The 21,124-nt window shown below is 53.1% G+C and overlaps 7 protein-coding genes across 7 annotated transcripts; 2 read left to right on the top strand and 5 right to left on the bottom strand.

The window, feature by feature from the left end:
• Window positions 1-72: 72 nt before the first annotated feature.
• Window positions 73-2,186, bottom strand: CCMA1212_008851 (1-phosphatidylinositol 4,5-bisphosphate phosphodiesterase 1; the record flags this gene model as incomplete). The annotated part of the gene is made up of 2 exons (XM_073705960.1): window positions 73-575; window positions 677-2,186. The coding sequence occupies 2 exons, from the start codon at window positions 2,184-2,186 to the stop codon at window positions 73-75; spliced, it is 2,013 nt and encodes a 670-aa protein (XP_073555697.1).
• Window positions 2,187-2,852: 666 nt separating this feature from the next.
• On the bottom strand, window positions 2,853-6,188 carry CCMA1212_008850 (Protein NRDE2-like; the record flags this gene model as incomplete). The annotated part of the gene is made up of 3 exons (XM_073705959.1): window positions 2,853-3,390; window positions 3,441-3,886; window positions 3,939-6,188. 3 exons carry the CDS (start codon window positions 6,186-6,188, stop codon window positions 2,853-2,855), a joined length of 3,234 nt encoding a protein of 1,077 aa, XP_073555698.1.
• Window positions 6,189-6,783: 595 nt separating this feature from the next.
• Window positions 6,784-7,842, top strand: CCMA1212_008849 (uncharacterized protein; the record flags this gene model as incomplete). The annotated part of the gene is made up of 1 exon (XM_073705958.1): window positions 6,784-7,842. The coding sequence occupies one exon, from the start codon at window positions 6,784-6,786 to the stop codon at window positions 7,840-7,842; it is 1,059 nt and encodes a 352-aa protein (XP_073555589.1).
• A 139-nt stretch (window positions 7,843-7,981) lies between these two features.
• Window positions 7,982-12,126, bottom strand: CCMA1212_008848 (Nucleolar pre-ribosomal-associated protein 2; the record flags this gene model as incomplete). Its single annotated transcript, XM_073705957.1, has 3 exons — window positions 7,982-8,709; window positions 8,764-12,061; window positions 12,124-12,126. The coding sequence occupies 3 exons, from the start codon at window positions 12,124-12,126 to the stop codon at window positions 7,982-7,984; spliced, it is 4,029 nt and encodes a 1,342-aa protein (XP_073555588.1).
• Window positions 12,127-12,563: 437 nt separating this feature from the next.
• On the top strand, window positions 12,564-12,967 carry CCMA1212_008847 (MICOS complex subunit mic10; the record flags this gene model as incomplete). The annotated part of the gene is made up of 2 exons (XM_073705956.1): window positions 12,564-12,652; window positions 12,770-12,967. Exons 1-2 carry the CDS (start codon window positions 12,578-12,580, stop codon window positions 12,965-12,967), a joined length of 273 nt encoding a protein of 90 aa, XP_073555587.1. The 5' UTR covers window positions 12,564-12,577.
• An 851-nt stretch (window positions 12,968-13,818) lies between these two features.
• CCMA1212_008846 (uncharacterized protein) lies at window positions 13,819-14,040 on the bottom strand (the record flags this gene model as incomplete). Its single annotated transcript, XM_073705955.1, has 1 exon — window positions 13,819-14,040. One exon carries the CDS (start codon window positions 14,038-14,040, stop codon window positions 13,819-13,821), a length of 222 nt encoding a protein of 73 aa, XP_073555586.1.
• A 2,437-nt stretch (window positions 14,041-16,477) lies between these two features.
• On the bottom strand, window positions 16,478-18,920 carry CCMA1212_008845 (uncharacterized protein; the record flags this gene model as incomplete). Its single annotated transcript, XM_073705954.1, has 4 exons — window positions 16,478-16,635; window positions 16,696-17,290; window positions 17,357-18,405; window positions 18,476-18,920. 4 exons carry the CDS (start codon window positions 18,918-18,920, stop codon window positions 16,478-16,480), a joined length of 2,247 nt encoding a protein of 748 aa, XP_073555585.1.
• Window positions 18,921-21,124: the final 2,204 nt, after the last annotated feature.

The raw sequence follows: 21,124 nt of genomic DNA, 5'->3' as shown, positions 1-21,124 counted from the left end.
GGGTCGCATAACATACCAGGGGAGATGATCAGAAAAAAAACAAGGCTTCTGCCGGTTTCTTCTCAGAGTCTCCTACACCACCAGCTTCTCCACCTTGACCAGAATCGCACCGTCCGTCGCCTCGCCCTTTGTATTCCTCAAATGCACAAACCTATACCCCTGCCCCAGCCGATCCAACTTGACGCACGCCCACGCAGCCAAATCGTCCCTGCCAAACTCGTCGTCCCTAATCGTGAACCGCACAAACGTGAGCTCCTCGACCAAGCCGGGGATGGCCTTGAACTCGAGCCTCTCACCGGCGAGGTCGAGATCGCAGCCCTTGTGCGTCTTGGTGCGGACCTTGTACTCGCTGTCGTGGACGTGGCCGTCGCTCTCGGCGTGGCTGTTCTTGGAGGCCTCGACGTGCAGCTCGACCTTTACGTAGGGCCTGAAGCCCTTGGCGGACTTTTCGTCGGGCGGCAGGGGCAGGTTCTGGGCGGAGAGGAAGGTGAATGCCAGGGAGACGGTTTTGCGGGCGATTGTGATGGGGGAGGGGGTGGATATGTCTTCTTTGGAGGTGAGTTTGGAGCGGTAGCCTTAAGAATCATTGTCAGAGATGGGAACTTGAATGATCACCAGTATCTATGAAAGAGAGAGGGAGAGAGAGAGGGAGAGAGAGAGGCGATCAAGTGCTTACCTTCTGGCTTTAGGACGTAGCCGCCGGTCCCGGTAAACATGCCCTCGTTGAGCATCATGCCCTCATCCGTCTCCTGCCAGTTGAGGGCGACAATCTGTGCGCCGCCGCCCCAGAAGATGGCCGGATTGAGGTTTGACGATCCGATCCGGAAGCCCGCCGGGTACGCCCTCAGGAGGAAATGCTTGTTGTGGTTGAACAGCGTGGCCCACTGCTTCTCATGGTAATCGATAAACTTCTTCTCCGAGATGGAAAAGATGTGCGTGGGCATGCCGGCCTCGGGCTGCGTCCAGCCCTTGAAGGTGACGCCCTGGGTGTAAATCGCCAGGCGGGCGAGCTCCTGGATCGTCTTTGCGGGCTTTGGCGGCGGAGCGCCGGCGGGTACCGGGACCTGCTGTTCGCTGGACATGGTGTCGACCTTGTCCAGGGGCGTGCCGGGCGGGACGTACTTGACCTTGATGAGGATCTTGCGGCGGAGCTGGTCCGGGCTGGGGAGGGATTCAATGGCGGACTCTGGCTCCGTGACGAGCAGGCCGGCCCAGACGTCCTTCATGATGTCCACCATGACGAGCTGCTGCTGCGGGCTGCAGTGGACCTCGAGGCTGACGATGAGGGGCATGTCGGAGGCGACGAAGGCGCTCTCGCGGATGGCGAGGCAGACGTCGCGGAACCTGATGTCCTTTGTGAGGGTGTATCCGTGGAGGACGCGGGGCTCGACGACGGCGGCGGCGGTGGTGGAATCCGCCTTGTTGGTCATTGCCTCCTGGATCTCGGCGACCTTTTCCGTGGCCTTCTCCTGGATCTTGTCCACCTTCTTGCTGATGTTGATCTTGTCCATCTTGCTGCGCAGCTGTTCGCTCCAGCCGGTCTTTTTGTCCTTGTCCTTGGCCTCCTTCTTTTCCTTCTTCTTCTTTTCTTTGAGGGCGGCCTTCTTAGCGGCTGCCTCGTCGTCGCTTGTCTCGCTCTCTGAAGACGAGGATGATTCCGCGTCACTCTCGTCGCCGTCCCAAACGTCAATTTCCACGCACCGGCAGCCCCTCAGGAGGACGTTGGTGTAAGCGCCCGTGGTGCTATCACTCGAGAGCTGGTTCCCCGTCAGATACGTGTTGTGGCTCGAGCTGATGAAGTAGCTCGCCAGCGGCCAGGAAAAGTCCTCGTTCCGGACGGGCAGGACGGCGCTGCTGTGGGAGGACGTCATGTACGCGAGGAAGCCGTCGAGATCGAGCTCAGCAGCAGCAGCAGCAGCAACGTCGGGGGTTCTGTTGCCCGGAAGCTGGGCCAGCGCCTCCTCGGGCGAGACGACGTCGCTGCTGCCCTGGACCTTTTGGATGAAGACGCGGATCTGGTCGGGCGTCCATTTCCCTTCGGGGGTGGCGTGGGATTCAAAGAGGCGCTTGAGGTAGGCGAGGGTGGTGGTGCTGAGGGATGTGAGGGTTCGTTGGGCTGGGATTGAGCCGCCGCCGGATTGGAGGGAGGCGTTGGCGGACTGGTCTTGGTCTTGGTTTGAGGCCATGGTTGGATGAAAGGAGGATGGTGTAAGTGAGATGAGATTTTGAGGATGGCCTCTTTCTTGTGTTTATTTATATGGTGATGGGTTTGAAATGGGAGCATAAAAGGAGTGAGAGGAGTCGTTATAGGAGTTCCTTGGTATTGAGGGGTCTCGTGAGACTGACGGGCCAAGTTCTAGAACCTCTTGCTGTAAGATGGCAGCCCACTCGCTCCCAAAAAGACGCTGACAGCCTACCCTGAAGTGCAACAAATCGAAATCACAGCTTCCGGCAATAGAAAAAAGAAGGTGAAAAAAAAAAATACTCGTCACAAAAAGTCTTACGCTGAGTCGCTGCGCAAAATCGTGGCTCAGCACCATGAAACCCCTCTAGAATGCGAAACGTCGTGGGTGGAGCCGTGGATCGCGGACGACGCTTGGAGCTTTGTTTGTGGGGGTTTCCGTTGTTTGGGGCTGCCCCTTGGCTGGCGATCCCCTATTTTTTGACGACCAGTCAGTGCATCAACCGACGGATGACAGACTCAAGTGGCAAGGAGAAGCCTAGTTGTACACGAAGTAAAGGATACTGCATCTGTCATTGCTCGTTAGAACATTGTCCTATGGCATACATCCCCAGATGACATATAAAATCAGTACAATAACTCCAAGTATCCATACATATCCATCACCAGCTCATCTACTCCTCTCCGCCCTCCGCTTCTCAAGAAACTCCTCCAAGTCAACATGCACCCTCATCCCCTTCGACGTCATCGTGTTATACACAGCCCTCAGCTCCTCCGACTCCATGTCGCGAATCAGCGTCGCAAACGCCTCCATCATCACCTCCTTCGACCCAGGGCAGTGCCTCAGCGCCCGGTAAAACACGTCCTTTGCCTTGTTGCGGAACTGCTTCTGCGCGTAGCAGAATCGAATGTAGTATATCCACAGCCCGGGAGTGTTCCGACAAGCATCGCTCGCCAGCGCATTCTCGAATGCATTCTTCGTCGTGTTGGCGTTGCCGCGTGTGAGCTCGTGCTGGATGGCAAACATGCGGCTGCTCACGCAGTCGTGTTCCTTCACTAGAACCTGCTCATGCAGCAGGTCACGCGTCTCGTCAATGACACGCAGGCTCGCGTCGGACCATTCAAACAGGGCGAGGAATATGGAGTTTCGTGGAAACTGCCGGATGAAGCCTGATAGCTTCTCACGCAGATACACTCTCCGGAAGGGTCTATCAACGGTTAGCTCGATCCTCCACAGACTGGGCCATTGACCTCTTACCCCTTTGATGCATGCAGATACAGCAGATGTGCAGCATATTGAAGGACACGCTCGTGCGCTGCTGAGCCGCCGAGATCCTGAGACCGAAACTCTTGAGATACCACGTCCACAGTGTTCATTGCAGCAGCGATATTGCCTTGCAATACCGAAGTGGGCTCCGTGTTGCCAGAAGCCGTGAGATATGCCAGCAGCACCATGCACTCGGCGAGAGTGCTCGCTCCAGCATAATCTCCATCAAACAGATATTCGTGAAAGCCGGATGTGAACGCCTGGTGGGCTTTGAGAAGCGTCGTATTGCTGATTTCGGGGATGTCTGTTCCCATCCCTTTAAGCTGCTCGTCCACCGATGCGCAGAGTCGCGCTTTGGCTAGGCCGATATTCCCTGCTTCCAGATCCATCCAACTCCATGTCGCATGGAACAGGAATTTATACCACTTTGCAGACAACTAAAGGCATGTTAGCTGATTGCTTCTATGAATCACAGGTATGTGGACGTACCGAGGGGGACTCAATAGCAGCCCTTATCACCTTGTCCGCCACACCTCGGTCGTTGGCATATTCAGCAACTGCATACGCGTTGTACAGTTCAGAATTCGTGGGATACTGTTTGAGTAAAGCCTTGGCAGGCTTCTTGATGCCCGTCTGTTCGTTCGTAAAGGCCATTGCAAGGTAATACCGAGCGAGACTCTCCATTCCCGCACCGTGCACAAGCTGCTTCAGTGCCTCATAGACCCAGAGCGAGCCCACGATGGGATCCTGCGATTTGGTGGGAATGTAATGAAACCACTCTGAGCCGCCAAACAAGAGAGATAGAGAAGGCGTCGCGTTTACGCCCATGTCAAATCGCGGTTGCCTCCTATACCAGTCGTCCGTGTCGTCATCGATGTGTGTGACTGGTTGCAAGTCCAGCCTAACAAGGGATGATGAAACGAACTGGTCGTTATAGGCCATCTCTGTCCAATTGCTGGCTCTGAATGCCGGAGCAAAGCCACAGAAGAGCAGAAATGCATCAATCAGCTGGCCCGAGATCTCTGGCAGGACAGATGTCGGTATCAAGAAGAGAAATGGCCTGATATCAGAAAAGATGACGACTCGAAACGGATCATCATCCGTCCCATCGTCCATCGTCCTCGCTGGTAACTTTGCCGCTTGCGATCGAGAGTGCTCCAGATAGCCCCAAGCTTTGTAGACGTCTCGTGAGGAAGATGGTGTAATTGGTGCTGCGCGTATCGGTTCTGCGGCGTCCACGTCACCTCCCGACTCGACATAATGTCTCCAGCCTTTGGCGCCCGCATCTCCTATCCGAGGCACTTCGCTTTCCCAGAATTCTTCAAAATTATCCAGCACAGACTGTTCGTTGTCAGTGCCCAACGGTCTGAAGAAGTTGAGCTCAAGGAGACCTTGCCAGGCCGCAATAGCCAGTTCCTTGTACCCGGCATCGTGGACGAAACGAGTCAGTCTCAGGAACACGAATATGGCTTCTTCGATGGCATCCTTAGGCTGCTCCGTTGTCAAGCGACTGAGGGTCAGGCGTAGCCTGTCTAGAAGCATTTTCTTGATATCGTCATACTGGAACGTCGTGATGTTGGTCGTCAGAAAGTCAAGGTGAGCCTTCCATAAGACAAAGTTATCGTCGTCGCTCAAGACCTCTGACCATTTCTTGGCTGTCGCTTTGCTGGTCCACACTTTGGCACCCTCCCGCATCAGATACACGAGAACTCGACGGCGGTCCTCCACGCTCTTTGTGTTTGTAAGAGCAGACTCAAGCATGGATACTTTGATCTCTGCAAAGCTATGGGCTTCATTCTCTAGCACCGTGCGGTCCAAGTCTTCTCCGGCCTTGAGCAGGGCGTCCTGATGGTCTACAAGCTCTAGCCAAGCGTCGATATCTTCTGGAGCCTCCTTTACTCGTCTGCTCAGCTGGACAGACTTTTGCTTCAGCGGATTGCTCTGATCCACTGCCACGGCGTCGATAGACATATCCGTGTCCTCATCTGACTCACTGTCCGAGTGCTGCCGTGGCTTTGCCTTGCCTTCAATGGATCGATAGGAAGGGCGTTCGTCATCCGAGGACTGCTCATCCCTTTGATCACGCTTTCGTTTTCTAGAAGAAACCAAAGACAGAAATCCTTCAGCCTCTTCCGAATCAGAACCGGCACCATCCCTTCTAATGACTCTCCTGACTGGTCTGGAATCCGTCTTTGGCCTCTTTGACCGAAGGCCATCTCTACCGCTGGGAAATCCCTCGCCAGGCATGCGAATACTGAACAAGTCCCGAGGACCATCACGGTGAAGCACCAGACGGCCCTCCGAGCCAAGGATCTTCCGACCCTCGCGGCGATGATAAGCGGGCACCTGCGATCGATCGAGGCCACCGTACCTGATGATCAGGGGGTCCCCCTTGGTGTCAATCACAAACAGGCCAGGAACGCCTTCTAGCTTGGAGGCTGGCTTTTTCTTCTCTGCATCATATCGCGTTCTCTCACGACTTGGCGGCCTGTGTCGACGTCGATCTCGGCTCCGGTCCCGGTCTCGATGTTGGCGAGATTCGTGTCCACCGTGCCTTGAGCCACGATCCTCCCGGTGCCGGCGGCTCCTGGACTTATCATCGTCCCGTGTGTCCTTTTTGAGACGAGGCTCATGTTCCTTGTTGGCTTTGATAGGGTTCTCTTTTTCCGGATTCTTTGGTTTGAAGGACGAGAATTTCGGCACGATGAGTTTCTCTCCTTGCTCGTCCGGCGAAGCCATGGTGGATGGAGCTCAGCAGGATTTCCGAAGAAACACCATGATGCTGGTGCTGGTGCGATATTCGTTTGGGAGAGCCGGTGTGTTGTGAAATGTGTCGTCGTAAGCACTTGAGATTCAGGGAGATGCTTGATGTTGAATGAAGCGGGTTGAAGAACCAATGAAGTGAAAGAGTTTGGTGAGATGATGCCGCGTTTGATGGACCATGTTATCCGTAACGAGGCAAGAACACGCACGCACGTGATGCTTCAGCAAAGGCTCCCCGAAGATACAGTGCACCAAGTCCCTGAAACCGCCCGGAACCAACTCCACTAGCCTCGTAAGGCTTAATGCTCTCCACCATCACAACGGGTCACCCAAAGCCATCATCACCGGCAATGACACAGTCAACATCTTATCGTGAACCTTAGTCTGCTGCTCCTCGCTCAAGGACCCCAATTGGCTCACCAATTCTCATCATTGGCTTTCTTTCATCACCCTCACTCGCTCTCATTCATTCTCTTGCTAAAGTGTCGGGCCAATGTCCATCGACGTCCTGCCGAATCTCATCTGGATCCTCCCTGCCCTCATCACCATCGCCCTAGGCATCATCTCCATCATGGGCTTCTTTGGAGGAAACAAGATGCCCGTCGACGGCAAGGTAAATCTCTCATCGATCCAACACCCCCCAATACAAATCCATTACAAATCGCTAACCAAAACACCTCAATTGGTCCCATCCCCCAAGCAGACCATCCTCATCACCGGCGCCTCAGAAGGCCTCGGCCTCTCCGCCGCTCAGCAGCTCTCCTCCAAAGGCGCCAACATCGTCCTCGTCTCTCGCAGCACCGAGAAGCTCCAAGCCGCCCTCCCCCTCGTCAGCGCCGCCGCAAAGGACCCCTCCAGGCAGCGCTTCCACCACATCGCCGCCGACGTCTCCGCGCCGTCCTACGCCGCGCCCCTCCTCGCAGAGGTCAAGGCGTGGAACGGCGGCAAGGCCCCCGACATCGTCTGGTGCGTCGCCGGCACGTCCACCCCGGACCTCTTTGTCGACATGGACATGTCGTCCCTGCGCCACCAGATGGACGTCAACTTTTACGGCACCGCCGAGATGTCGCATGCCATTCTCAGGGAGTGGCTCGCGCCGGATGCCCCCGTCGAGCAGGAGCCCAAGCATCTCGTCATGACGGCCAGCGTCCTCGCGCTCTACACCATCCCCGGCTACGCGCCTTACTCGCCGTCAAAGTGGGCTATGAGAGGCCTCGCCGATACCATCTCGCAGGAGGTCATGATGTATCCGCAAAACGTAAAGGTCCACGTCGTTTTTCCCGGAACTATCCTCTCGCCTGGCTACGCTCGTGAGATTCTCACCACGCCTGAAATCACCACGATCCTGGAGGCTGGCGATCCCCAGCAGACGCCCGACGAGGTCGCCGCAGCCGCCATCAAGGGATTGGAGCGCGGCGAGTACTTTGTCACCGTGGCCTTCCTTGGTGCGCTCATGAAGTGGGGGGTCATGGGCGGTTCGTTCCGTAACAACTGGGTTGTCGATACGGTCATGTCGTGGATTGTTTCTCTCATCTGGATTTTTGTGCAGCCCGATCTTCATGGCAAGATTAGAAAGTACGGCAAGACGCATGGTCATCCTGGCATGACGAAGCAGCAAAGAGCAGCATAAACCGGGTTTCTTTTTGTGACGCTGCGTTTTAGCATAGACACATACAATTGGCGTTGTTAAACGTAGATCTACACTAATATCCTCATCCCTGCGTACCTAGCCGTATATCTCGGTCCTTCTCAATGAACCCCCAAGGCGATTAGACACCGCTCCACTTGCCAAACTTGACATATCGCTTGAACATCTCCCTCAGAATCGCTCTTCCGCTAGCATCCATGGCGTCGTTCAAAATCTTCCTCACTTCCGGCGGCGTCACGTCGAAGATGGAGTTCATCGCCGGCTCAAGCGCCTCCCGCACTTCTCTCGGCACGTCAGCCTCCAACTGCAGCTTCACATACTGCATCAGCACCAGATACATGTGCCGGCCCGCAGAACGCTTGGCCGCGTCCGTTGCCGAGTCCAGGGCGCTTTGGTGCTGCGAGCGGGAGACGGCGCCCGCGGTGGGTTCGCAGACGAAGGTGATGAGGCGGCCGTACAGTCGAGCCATTGACTCTTGTGTCGTGCCGTCTCCAGTGCTCTTTGGTTGGTGAAGGATCAAGCTGTTGAGCAAGGCCTGCACGGTCGTCAGGAGGAGGTGGTGGTGGCCCTCCAGCCGTAAGCGGTGCTTCTTGATGATTGCGCCGACCAGTTTGCACAACCACGTAAATGGCACCGCAGCATCTTTGGACAAGGCCAAGTCGCTGGCGGTGCTCAGTGTGATTTCAATGTTCCATTGTCCCATGGCTTGCGGTTTCTTTTCCAGGAGAGTGTGGATAGTTTGGCATGTGTAGGACACATTGGGCGACTTCTTGGACAGACAGAGCGTCAACTCGCTGTGGGCTGTTGATAGGTCAACACCTTCACCCTTGCCGTGTAGATCAGTGCGTTCTAATATAACGTTAGCATCAGATCTCTGCAGATTCTGCTTGTCAAAATACATACCAATGAGATGGCCAACGACGTGCTGAATGGCCAGAGCCTGGCCATCCGTATCGTAGCCTCCCGTAAACTCACTGATAAGCTCCCTGAGGTAACGCGAGACGTCAGGGACTTCCATGTTTGCGATGATGGACGTGACGTATTCTCTTAGCAGAGACTCGCGGGCTCTTGAAGGCAGATTCGCCAGGCCAGTGAACCGAGTCGGGCGGGGATCCTCCATTTCGCTCGCCAGATATGTGTGGAGGAAAATCTGAACCTTCCATGCCCTCAGGTCGCCGTCATCCATGGCCTCCCTGCTCCGCTTCTCCAGCTTTCGAACCGCGCTCGACTTGTGCTGTGACAACCCGGCGGCATCGTCAATAACCTCGGCGGCGTGTGTTGTTGCCAGAAGACCCAAGTCCTTCGTATTATCCTGTTTTGACAGCAGCTTCTTGTTCGCGATGAGCTCTCCAAAAACCGCCGCTACGTGTTGGGCCAGTGCATCTTTCGCCTTCTGTTGTAATTGGCTGAGGACGGGTTGGCTTTGGAGAGCTGACGCTCTCCTGAGCTCAACAACAAGAGCCTTCAAAAGCGTGACGCGAAGCGCCGGCAGGCTCAAGGGCTCCTTCTTGGCCTCTTCCGTCTCGCAGGCTTCAACAAACGCCAGGCCTTCCGAGAAGTATTTCGCACTTCGCTCGTCAAAGTTATCCGACATCTGCCTGACTATCGTTGACGCCATGGCAAAATATCTTTCGATGAGCTCGAGCAACGTCTCACTGCTTATGGCCTCTTCAAAGGAGAGACTAGAAAGGGCGTCGGCATAATCGACAAGATTGGAGAACTGCATCCCTTCGTAAAATGTCGGTCGTGCCATCATCTTGCTCGCTAAATCGAGCACCAGCTTCCACCCTTCGAGGGAGACCCGCTTCGGAGACTTGATCATCTTCTCTCTCCCCTTATCCAACAAGCTCATGATTTGCTCACGCTGAGCGCGACTGAAAGCTTCCATGGGTATGCTGCATAGTGTTCGAATCCAGAGCTGCCCTAGCTCCCCTGGCCAGCCTTTCTCTTTCTGAGACTCTCCCAAGGCTGCAATAAGACGGTCCAAGAGCTTTTTCGAGAGTTTCGGGTCGTTAAGGTTGACCTCGTTGCTCAGGAGAGCAGTCCACAGCGCACGCAGCCCTGAGGTGTTTGCATCCTTTGTTGATGATACCGTCTCAAGCAGAGGCATCTCATCCATTTTCCTCAAATACAGCCGGTAGAAACGACTTCCACCCAAGACATACCAGGCCAAGTATTGTTGGAGGGCGAATTCCTGGTCAAAGTCCGATTTTGTTCCCAGATCGAGTGAGGCCGATAGTTTGGTGATCTCAAGGACATCATGCGACGCAAACTCCTCGATTAACCGCCGTGTAAATTTCTCCACCAACTTGGACGGCTCGTCAACTGCGTCCTCGTCTTGGCTCAGGAAGTCCCAAGCCTGAAAGCAGCATTTGAAAGCCTCGAAGGTTTCAGCCGAGTTGATCGCCCCTTTACGGAGAAGCTTGGACAACTGCTCTTTCACCTGCCCCCAGATATTGTTGCGTTCCTCGGGAGCAGCCCATGACATCGACTTGGAAACGACCCTCCACTTCAGGGCAGTCTTTGAAGAGTTTTTGAGCTGCGATACTAGATCAAACAACTTCAGGCCGACTGCATCGATGAATTGCTCGCTATGCAGTCCCTCCGCGATGACACTTGTGAAGAGGCATAGAGACTGAGGATATGAGCTAGGATCTTGTTCAGCAAGCCAGTCAATGATCGCAAGGAGCTGGTGTGGCGACAAGTCAGACTCTATCAGTGAAGAAATCGAACTTTCTGGGCTTCGTTGGCGCCCTATGTCAAACCAGGGGCTCTTGGACACCAATTTCCGCTTCTCTGTCGAGCACATCTGCGAGAACCATAATCGCAAAAATCCAGACAAATCGCGGCGTGTCAGAAAGCTCTTCTTTATAGCCGCAATGAGGTCTAACTGATCCTTGTAAACATCAGGATCTGGCGTCTGGTTGATGCTCTGACTGCAAACTTCATTCAACAAGTCCGTGCCTTCCTTTGCCACCTGAAAGATATCCGGGTTACACGCAGCTGCCGCCGCGAGCAGGGTCCAGTCGATTTCCGAGTTCAAGCCATAGTTCCGGCATACTTGACGAAGATCCCCAGCATCGACCGTCACCGAGTTTGCCGCTGCCTGTGCTAGGATCCGCTTCATGAGCGCATTGCGGTCTGGCTTTGTAGAGATTTGCTTCTCAACAATCTTGAATATCTGATCCATCCACATCTCGTTGATCCTGCGCACGTGGGTTTCGGTGGGAAGGTAGGACTTTTCAGCAACCAGCAAGTAGAGCTCTGGGGCATATGTCCTAACTTTGTTGTCCGTCACATCCAGCGCCCTCGTAATGACGTCGAGATCCTGGCGCTCCCAGAAGGTAGTAAACGCAGGGAGGATAAAGTTCTTATGCATGAACTTCTTAAGGTCGGCACTCCATCGAGCCGCAAGGGCTTCGACCGTCGATGTATGGCCTTGGTCGGAAGGCTTCAAGTGTCGTAGAATCGCAGCCGCTGGTGGAAAGATGTGCGTCGCGACTTCCAGGGCATCGCCCTTTGCCTGTAAATGGAGATCCCATATCTCGGAGATGGTGGCGATCCAGTCTTCTTTGCCTTCGACATCGTCGCAAATGTCGCTGGTTAATAAGAGGAGACAGATGATGAAGAAGGATGATGCTAACGGCGCAGCTTCGGCTGCAGAGGTAGAAAAGAGGGACTTGATGTGCTCAGCTCCGATGCTGTCACGCGAGCCGGCGGCGGTGTTCTCTAGTCGCCCAAGCAGAGATTTCAAAGCTTTCAAAACAGCCTGACCCGTTGACAAACAGCCTTCCAGGCCATTCAGTTCCTCCAAGACGTAAGATGGAGCCAATGGCCTCTTCCTTTTCAGACTTGACGCAGCAGCCTCTTCGCTCGGATTGGATGCGTCCTTGAGAGTCTGTTGCAGAACCGACACGAATTTCCTATCCGCTAGAGATTTGGCAAGCGAAAACAGCGGTACTTTTCGAAAGATAAAGTCCAGAATCGTCCAGGTCAGTGGGTAACGCCGTAGGGTTTCTGCCTCGGGTGAAGGCCCGTTCATGGACTTGAGCAGCCATCTCAGGGTGCTCTCTTCGGCCGCATGGAATTGGCGATCTGACGCCTTTGTGAGGCTGTGCCATAAGTTTTCAAGGTTCTGCCCTTTGTCCCCCGGCCCATTTTGATCGAGACCTCTGACGGTCTTGATGAGATCGATCTCTCCCTTTTCAGAGTTGGTGAGCTTGACCCCAACGCGACCAATAATAAGTGTGAAGAAAAACTTACCATTATAGCAGCAACAAAAAGGCGAAAATTCAAGAACGCATATAGGTGAAAAAGAACGACAGAAAGAATAGGATGGTACTCAATTCAAGGAAACACCTTTCTTCCAGTACCTGTGAAATGAGCGGATGTTAAAACTGCGTGAAGTACAGCAGAAGAGAAGAAGCTCGAGCGTCATTGTCGCAAAGGTCTCCAAAATTTCGAAAAATTCTGCCACCATCTCCACCCCAATCAGGCAATCCCCCCTCACCGCCCGCCCATGCGAAAGATCACGATTGAGGCCGGTCGGTTTTCGTTGAAGCTTGACATCACTTCTTTCCTTTTCTCTCACGCCCGACCCCCCAGCCCTGGCTCCTTGACGGTCAATTGCTCTCCATTCGTAAGTCCCCAGCTTCAGCTCTCAGCAATTCACATACCACAGCTCACACGATAGCTTCACAAAGGAACGTCTGCCACCATGTCCGAGACCGCCGCCCCTCGCTCCCCAAGCGCCATTTCCCGGCCCGTCAGCGAAGCGCTTCTCAACGAGAAGGTACCGTAACAAACCGAGCCGAGCTTCAACCCAGATCGAGCAAGCTTTTTTTTATTCTGTCCAGGATATCTTTTTGTGCTAACGCAAGCTTCATCTTTGCTTCTACTCCGACAACAGTGGGATCGCTGCCTCTCCAACCTCCTCGTCAAGTCCACCCTCGGCCTCGGATTCGGCGTCGTCTTCTCCGTCCTCCTGTTCAAGCGAAGAGCCTGGCCCGCGTACCTGGGTGCCGGCTTCGGCGCCGGACGAGCCTACGAGGAGTGCAACTTCAACCTGAAGCAGGCCGCCCGAGACCTGAAGAGGCCCTCGGTATAAATCGCATATCTTGAAGAAAACAAAGGGGCCACAGTGGTATAGAGCTACAGCTATGAGGAGGGAGGAATGGAAAAAAAACAGGGGAATGGTGAATTGAAAGAAAATTCCATTGGAGTGACGGGGACATAGAAGATGGCCAAGGCCACCGGTCGATGAGGTATAGAGGCTGCTTCACGAGCGATCCCTGGTCATGCCATCAAAAGAAACCGGTGGACGAATCAAACTTTACTGGTTTTCTTATTTTTTTTGCTTTTGTTTTGCTATGTACAACATATTTTTTCGATCCCAAACAATGTCGATGCCTCAAAAGAACGCCCGGCTCCCATGACACGTGAAAAACACCAAAGCTTCAGCAATCTCGAACGCAGAATTCGAAGAAACAAAAACGACGAGTCGCTCGCTGTCTGTCTGTCTGTGTTGTTCCGGTGTTTGTTTGTATGTTTGCAGGACCGCACTCAAAGCACAAATCGTCTCAGCCACGCGAGGCTGATGAAGTCGTGGTCCATTCCCATTCATGTCGTCGTCCCTTTCCCGTGGCAGGGTAAGGTTGTCTTTCGTAAAGAGGTGGCACAAGCCAACGCCGGTTCCCAGTGCTAATGTCTTGTGCATAACGCCGTTGTAAATGCATGGAGCTGGAGCCAGCTCCAAAAAGTGCATGAAGCTCAGAATCAGCTCCGGAAGATGTCGATGTGAGCTCTCCAGAGAGCTGCAGGTTGTTTCATTCTGTTGATGTGATGGATGGTGTAGATGCGGGCTCAATCAACGCCATGAGCTCTTCTGCCGGAAGCAGTTGCATCGCATTCTTGTGTTTTCGCAACAAGAAGAGAGGCAGGAAATAAAAAAGTCGGGCTTCAGTGGATGGTGCGACCTCGCGGCAGGCCGCTCCCCAAGCAGCGCGACCGAGTCTTATACGATTCGGCACTGAGGCTCAGCTTGCGGGATTGGCTGTAGAGGTCGAGGTTGAAGAGGATAATGGCCCCGAGAACCGACACCAGGAAGAGCACCTCGACGGCAAGGAACATGATCTCGAGCCTGATGTCCTCCATGGAACGCTGGAGCTGGACGTGAGACATATTTTCTTTTTGCCTTTTTTCTGCTTTTCCTGTTGATCTTTATTTATTTTTTTTCTTCTGGTGTTGATAATGATGTTGTGCGGTTTGTCAAGTGGACGCAAATGCTGATGTTGCCCAAACAGTCGGTGTGTCCATGAACAGCCTCCCAAAAAAAGACCGGGGAAAATGATGTATATAAAAAAGGCAGATGGGATGGAATGTGCCGGGAGGGGTACAAGGGCGGTAAGAAAATAAAGAGGATTGAAAGGTTCGTAAGACAAATCGGTCGAGGTGCAGAATTCCGAATATGCAATGCAGCAGCAAATGGCAAGCGGATGTTGGTAGGGATTTATATAGACGGTGATGGGTTATGGGTTATAGGTCGAGAGAGACGAGGGCCAAGGTTGATGTGTCGCGTCTCTATTAGGCATGCGAGGGAAATGAGGTGTGAGGTGGTTATGCTTTATTTTGGCTTGGCCTGGCCTGGTCTGGCTTGGTTCCGATATGTGACAGCACACACACACACACCCATCTCACAAACAGCACATGCTATGTATGTAACACACCACCGCCTCGGCAGGGCTACCGCTTCGCTCTGGTCTGCTTTCCTCTGCCCTTCTCTCCCCTCCTCTTCTCTCTCTGGTTTCAACTCCGAGCAACGACACGATTCCCCACGATTTCCCCTCCAGCAGTGGCACGTCCCGTCCGTCGAGCCCGTGATGCAACGCCAGCAAATGAGTGAATAATGGCAATCTGCAGCAGCGGCGGGGAGGGGGGGGCGCCCTCTCATGCATGATGTGGGCTTGCATGGACTATTCGTGCCCTCTTTGCGCCTGCTAGAGTTCGCATCGCGGCCCAAAGGACAGGAGCGACAAGTGTCCACGCGACCATGCAGCCTTTCAAGTTAGCAGTAGTAGTAGTATCAATGGGTGGTAAACTGCCTCGGCCGGCGTCAGTCAGTCAGCCAGAAGGCGGGCAAGACGGGACAAGCAGCACGAGACATGGGCAAACGGCTAATTGAATGCTTCTGGTAGCTCTGCTCGTTCCTCGTCAACCGAGCCTTTGGGCAGCGGCACGGAGCAGATTACGGCAGAGGAGGAGAGGAGAATGACAGAAACGGCCGCTTTTTCCATCATGTGTCAAACGCCAACCGCAGCAGCGTCTCCGCAAACATGCTTCTGATTTTCTTCCTCCCCCTCCCAGAAAGGGCTCCAGCCGCATCTGAATGCATTGCAGTTGCAGCAAATAGAGGAGGAGAGAAGGGGCAGGAAGAAAAAAAAAAACTTTCACGAGCCACTCACAACCTGCAGCAGCAGCAGCAGCAGTGCCTCTCTTCCTTGCTTTGCTCTCCCCCTCTCTCTACTACCTACCCAGGCTTTTCCAAGATCAATCACTCGTATATGTAATGTCGGAAGAACCACCAAAACGGCAAGACGTGTCGGAAATCACACATCTCGCCGTCATATTTTCATAGGGCAGAAAACTAGAATCCAAATGTCCATCTAGCACGCAAATATGACCCAGAGCAAGTGGATGAATCGCCGTAGGTTGATTAATCGTGCAATAAAAAGTGTATCGAAGAAAGGGAAAAAAGAAAAAAGAAGGAAAAACGCGACGGCCCGCAAATAGTAATAGCAGCAAAACCGCTTGGGCGAGCATCACGTGATGGGCAAGGGTCCAAAGGGCCTTTTTCGCTTCGCTTTAAAACCGTCACAAATTTTCTCTTCCCTTTTTCTTCAACCTTCATCAGCACACCACGCCATCATGCAAGATGCAAGCCGTTTGCTGCAATGCAGGTATTTCCGGATTCTTTCTGGCTCTGCGGCCACTACTGCATGATGGGAAATGCAGTTGGGTCCGGATTCTTGCTGGCTTCAGTCAGGCCTACTTGCTGCACGCTGCAACTGGACAGGCAGAAATGACCGCCTGAGATGATCTTGGTAGGTAGGACGAGAGAGGATCCTTCTTCTCCATCTCTTGCTCTTTCTTTTTTTTCTTTTTTTCTCTTTGTTATTCTTGTGCCAATACGTGACATGTACCCACGATTTGCCTACACCTCGCCGCTTTTCAATGCGCAAGAGTGTCAACTACTTTTTTTTATCGTTCGATGTGGGAGAAGAAGCCAACGGTCTAGACAACCAGTCTGCTCCACCCTGATGCCATTGAGACAATGTGTGGCATTAGGACTAAAATCAGACAAACATTTTGTATCTCGGTGCATTCGTGACTGTGCTGCGGCTGAATGCTGTGAAAAGCACCCATCTATATCATGTATTATGCATACGATGATTCAACGCCCAACAACGCCGTTTAATCCGAATACACGCGCAAGCCCTCCTTGGGATGCGTCTCTTGGCGTTATACTGCGTTAAACATGCTCAGATAACCAACGTCTAGCCAGGCGGTAATTGGTGACGAACAGAAAAAAAAGAAAAAAAAAAAGGAAACATTGTACACATCATATCTTGCTCGCAAAGATGACGCTCTCGTTTGTAAAAGACAACAGAAACTTAGCCACCAACCGGCCGGTATACAGAAACGACGTATCCATAGGATACGGATGCTCCTCGCTATGCAACAAGAGCTCGTCGTCAGCAAGGAACTGCATGTCTTGCCCTGTTTTCAACAGTCAGCATCAAAGTTTGCAGCCATTCCAATCCAACTGATTCGACTCACAATCCTCTCCATGAAAGAGCTCTCTCAAGCTCTGCACCATTTCCACCGCCGCAGTATCAAGCTCTCCCTTGTCAACGAAGCTATTGTCAAACAAAGGATTAAAACTCCTCGTATTCGCATCCTTGGTATGCGTCTGATAGAGATGATGGAACTGGTACGCAAACTGCTTAAAGGGCATATTCTCCAACTCCTTGCAGGCATCCAGAGCCAGCGATCTCTTGTGCTTGGGCGCATACTTGTTCCTCAGGTCAATCTCGTTCTGTGACACGACAAAGTTGTCCGCAGCCGTCTCAACCGCCTCCATGAATAGGCAAAGGACCAGGAACGAGGCAAGACATGGTGCCCATTCTCGTCGAAGCTTTGGCTTGAGTGACTTGGAGAAGAGTTCGAAGAGTTGTTGCATGTCGCGCAAGATGAGCTCGTCGATGAGAGACTTGATTTGCCGCGCGAGCACGCGGGGAGTGACCCACGGCGTGTTTTGAGGGACGAGGCCGGTGTGCCGGAGGGCGAGGATCGATGAACGGGTTAAGCAGAGGTGCCGAGTCATTACGTAGTGCATGGTGTATATCGAAAGAGCCCGTTTTACCATGGTGGACTGTTTCATAATCAGTATTAATTCCATGGTACTATTTGTTTGTGAGGTAATTTGGAGTCGACTAACATCCGACTTCTGGGCAAATCTCTGTACGATTGAGAGAATCTTAGTGGGCAACCTGGTGGACTTGAACGAGTCCGTCAACTGCTCCGCAAGAAGCGGCTCATTCACAAGGGCCTGGACATATCCCTTGGTCAGCTTCTTCATCTCGTCCCTCAGAGGCCCCTTGTTGACCTCGATACCAATCGGCGCCGACCCTTGAGACTGGAGACTGACACGATCCTCGCCAGCGCTCAAGTGCCAGTGCTGCAGAACGTCGCACGTCTTAGCCGTGAAGAACTTGGCTTGCAGCGTCAACGTAGTGGCGAACCGTGGGCCCGAGGAGAGCTCGACATTGCACAACTGCTCGGCTCCGTTGACTGTGAAGCCTTCGACGTTGTCGTGAATGAAGCCGGCCATGACATCCTTCTTAAAGTGCCCGCGGATAAAGTCGGGAAACAGGACCGGCAAGAAATCTTGAAACTGCCAGCACACCACTTGCGGCACCTGAAGCATCAGCTTCTTGCAGTGCTTGCACGGCCTCTCCTTGTCGCACTTGACCTTGCGGCTATGGCAGCAAAAGCACGCGCCCACCCGCCGAACCTGCAGCGCGCTCTCCTTGGTCTCGTTCGCCAGCGGCCCCTTGCGCCCCTTTTGCGTCGTCCTCATCGCCTCGAAGCACTCAAACGGGTTCGGCTTGCCGGCGCGGGCGCTGATGGTCGTCGGCGTGACAATGACAAACTTGCTGCCGGACGGCTCGCTCCTGTTCTTCTCGACTTTGCTGCCAATGACTTTACGGATCGATTTTCCGGACTTGCTGCTACTACTTCCCTCAGACTTGACGGCGGGCGACTTTGGGCTCGAGGACGTGGTGCTCAGCTGGCTTGGCGAAGAGATGATTTCCTCGAACACAAACTTGCCTTCGTTGCCAGAGAGGCTGGGGCTTGTGTGGCCCCAGGGCGACATGCTTGTATCTGACGGCAGCGACTGAAGGACATTTTGCTGTGGCACCGGACTCGTCTGGTTCATCACCGAAAAGGAGTCGACCTGAAAGTCACTCATAAAGGGGGTAAGATCTGTATACACATCAATATCAACAACCACTCGTCAATGTACCCTCCCATCTCGCGCTGCGAATAAACCCACCATTGAGCTGCTGCGGCTGAAAGTCTGTTGTTGCGCCAGACGGCATAAACAGATACTGCTGCGGCGTCATAAACGCATCGCCCTGCGAGAAGCTTGCATCGGCGCTGCCCGGCGATGCCTCAACACCGCTCGAGAACAGGTCTGCCGTCACAAACTCGGTTTCTGGCTGATACGTGGTGCTGGCAGGGAGGAAGACGTTGGGATCCATGTCCACCAAGGATCCCGGTGAGAGCCCTCCCTGAGACGGCGTGGACACATGGCCGACGATGGCGAAGCCGTTCAAGCTGCCGCTCGCAGGACTGGGCAGGAAGCCTATTGAGCCGGAGACGGATGCGCCGCTCGAGTAATCGATGTATTGCCATGATTCGTCGGTGTCGCCAGTCGAGCCGAAGTCGTATGGCGAGGATGAGTGCGGGGAGGCGTTTTGTGAGGTGACAGATGCCATGGTGAAGGTCAGAGTAGTCGTCAAGGTTGTGAAGTAAAAGAATGCAGATACTTTGACCTCTCTAGGCTGAATCGCTCTCAACGCACGCAATCTCCGCAACTGTCGCAATTGCGGTATCGAGACAGTCGACAGTCCGCACGTACGATATCCGTGCTGCGACTCGACCGATCGAACTCACTCCATCAGTCTCATCAGCTGCATATATCAGCGTCCAGGAAAGTGTAACACGGGATCAACGGCAATGGTCCATCGATCTTCCAGCACCAGGATAGGCAAATCAATCAATCGCGTTTAAGAAGAAAAATACAAAATCAAAATCAACTTCGCCTCGTCGCAGAATCCAGGCTGACCGTCGCTCAAGCTCGTGGTTGTCGCAGATGGTTCAGCAGCCCATCGGGCGCTAAACTCAAAAGGAACACCGAATAGCGCTGGTACAGACGACATGCGTCGCTGCCATTGGCTGGAATTGGTGGCTGCTGTCTGGGTTCAGCCACTCACAGGCCTGCTCGCAAGCACATGCATGTCTCGCCTCAATCGGGAACTGTAGCATGTTGTCCATCGAGTTCTCCCACAGGTTCGACGAGATATTGGCTGCTGGAACAAATATTCTGAGACTGACGCGATGCGGGCTGAACCTTAGAGATAACAAGTTCTGGAAAGTAAAGTAACAGAAGAGATGAAACGATAATGCTAAGTCTCAGCTCAACTGCTCGAGAGAGCAAAGTACAGCAGACTTACAACTCTCAAGCAACATCCGATACTCTTTCCTCAGCGCTACCGACAATCAAGTCTAGACACCGAGCCTCTCGTCTCACACAAGCCGCCTCATAGCATTCCATCCTGCGCTGCCAGCCTCAAACATCCAAAATCCGCCTTGAGCTTCCCGGCTCCCTTCCCACTAACACTAACACCGGACCTCTCCCCATTCGCTCATCGTAGGACACCCTCTACATAGCTCAGCTCGTCAACCGCATCCCGCCTTCATCACCCGTCTGTAGCAACGCCGCTTAGACAGTACAATTGCAGGTTAGCAATCCAAGTGGCTTTTGTCACAAGTTGAGAGCTATGGCCGACTCTGGGACCGTCGCCCACTGATGACCTAAAATTCAACCACGATAGCTCTCAAAGCACCTTACTACCACTAATCGATTACCCTTGAGCGAAATATGGACAACGCATCACAGTGCAACCAGATTCCAGATATATATATTTATCTCATACGAAGTATGGTTCCCTCTAAGCACTCAGGCAAGAGGCTTCAGCAGGAACCATGCTGTTTACCCTAGAATATAATCGCACTTCGATAGCCATGTTTCAGCACATGTCCCTAATTGCTCTAAATCATTTGTAGCCCTGGCCAGCTCGTCATTTCAAGAATGCGCAGGGTACATATAGCTAACAGTCAAAAACTATACAGCCCAATCGCAGCGTCCATCACTGCCACAACTGCCTCGGTTAATCCTCCTTCCTATCCTCCCCGCGGCATCGCCCCTCTCACTATGCCTGCGATTCATATCTTCCCTTGATCCTCTTTGATGCAATGAGATGTACTCCGCAAGGTCGGTCTTTATAGTACTCCATGCGTATAACACAAGAACGTGTAATTCGTACTGGGGGCTGTAAACACCGACTGCTCAATTCTTAAAGCCTCATTCGCCACGAGGCAATATTGTAGCTGCAATGCTCGTTTGCTGATGCTGACTGAACAATGGATGGAAAAAGTGAACAACTGTCCCGCCAATTTCCGATTGCAATGTTACCGTGACAAAAGCCCGTTGTTGAAAGAGAGAGAAAAGGAGCAGTATAGACAAGAAATCCAGAAGAACAACACATCGTAGCCAATCCCAGTTCAGCCTGTCCGTTCCCGATGCTGAGCAGCCCGTCTTAGAGCAAACTTTTCAGAAGTCTACATATCGTCGTCATCATAAGAAGAGGGCACAAAATGACTGAACCGCGTAAACTGAACTCAGAGTGTTAGTCATGTGTTGAAAAATGAAAGGCTGGGTGCTGGAACTTACATAGGTATCGTTCTCTCAATGTTCCTTTTCTTCTGTTGCAAGAAACATGGCCATGGAAAAGATTTCTGTTAAGGGCGTAGGAAGAAAGATGAGAAGAAAAATCATGAATCATTTTCAAGTCTGCAGTCTCATAAACGTGATCATTAATGGGCAAAACAGAGACTGGTGGAGATGGGGGGAGAAGGC

The sequence above is a fragment of the Trichoderma ghanense genome (genome assembly GCF_004382785.1).
Source record: "Trichoderma ghanense strain CCMA-1212 chromosome Unknown scaffold_13, whole genome shotgun sequence".
Taxonomy (NCBI): Eukaryota; Fungi; Ascomycota; class Sordariomycetes; order Hypocreales; family Hypocreaceae; genus Trichoderma; species Trichoderma ghanense.
The sequence above is the reverse complement of the archived record's forward strand: the minus strand, read 5'-3'. Positions and strand labels throughout refer to the sequence as shown.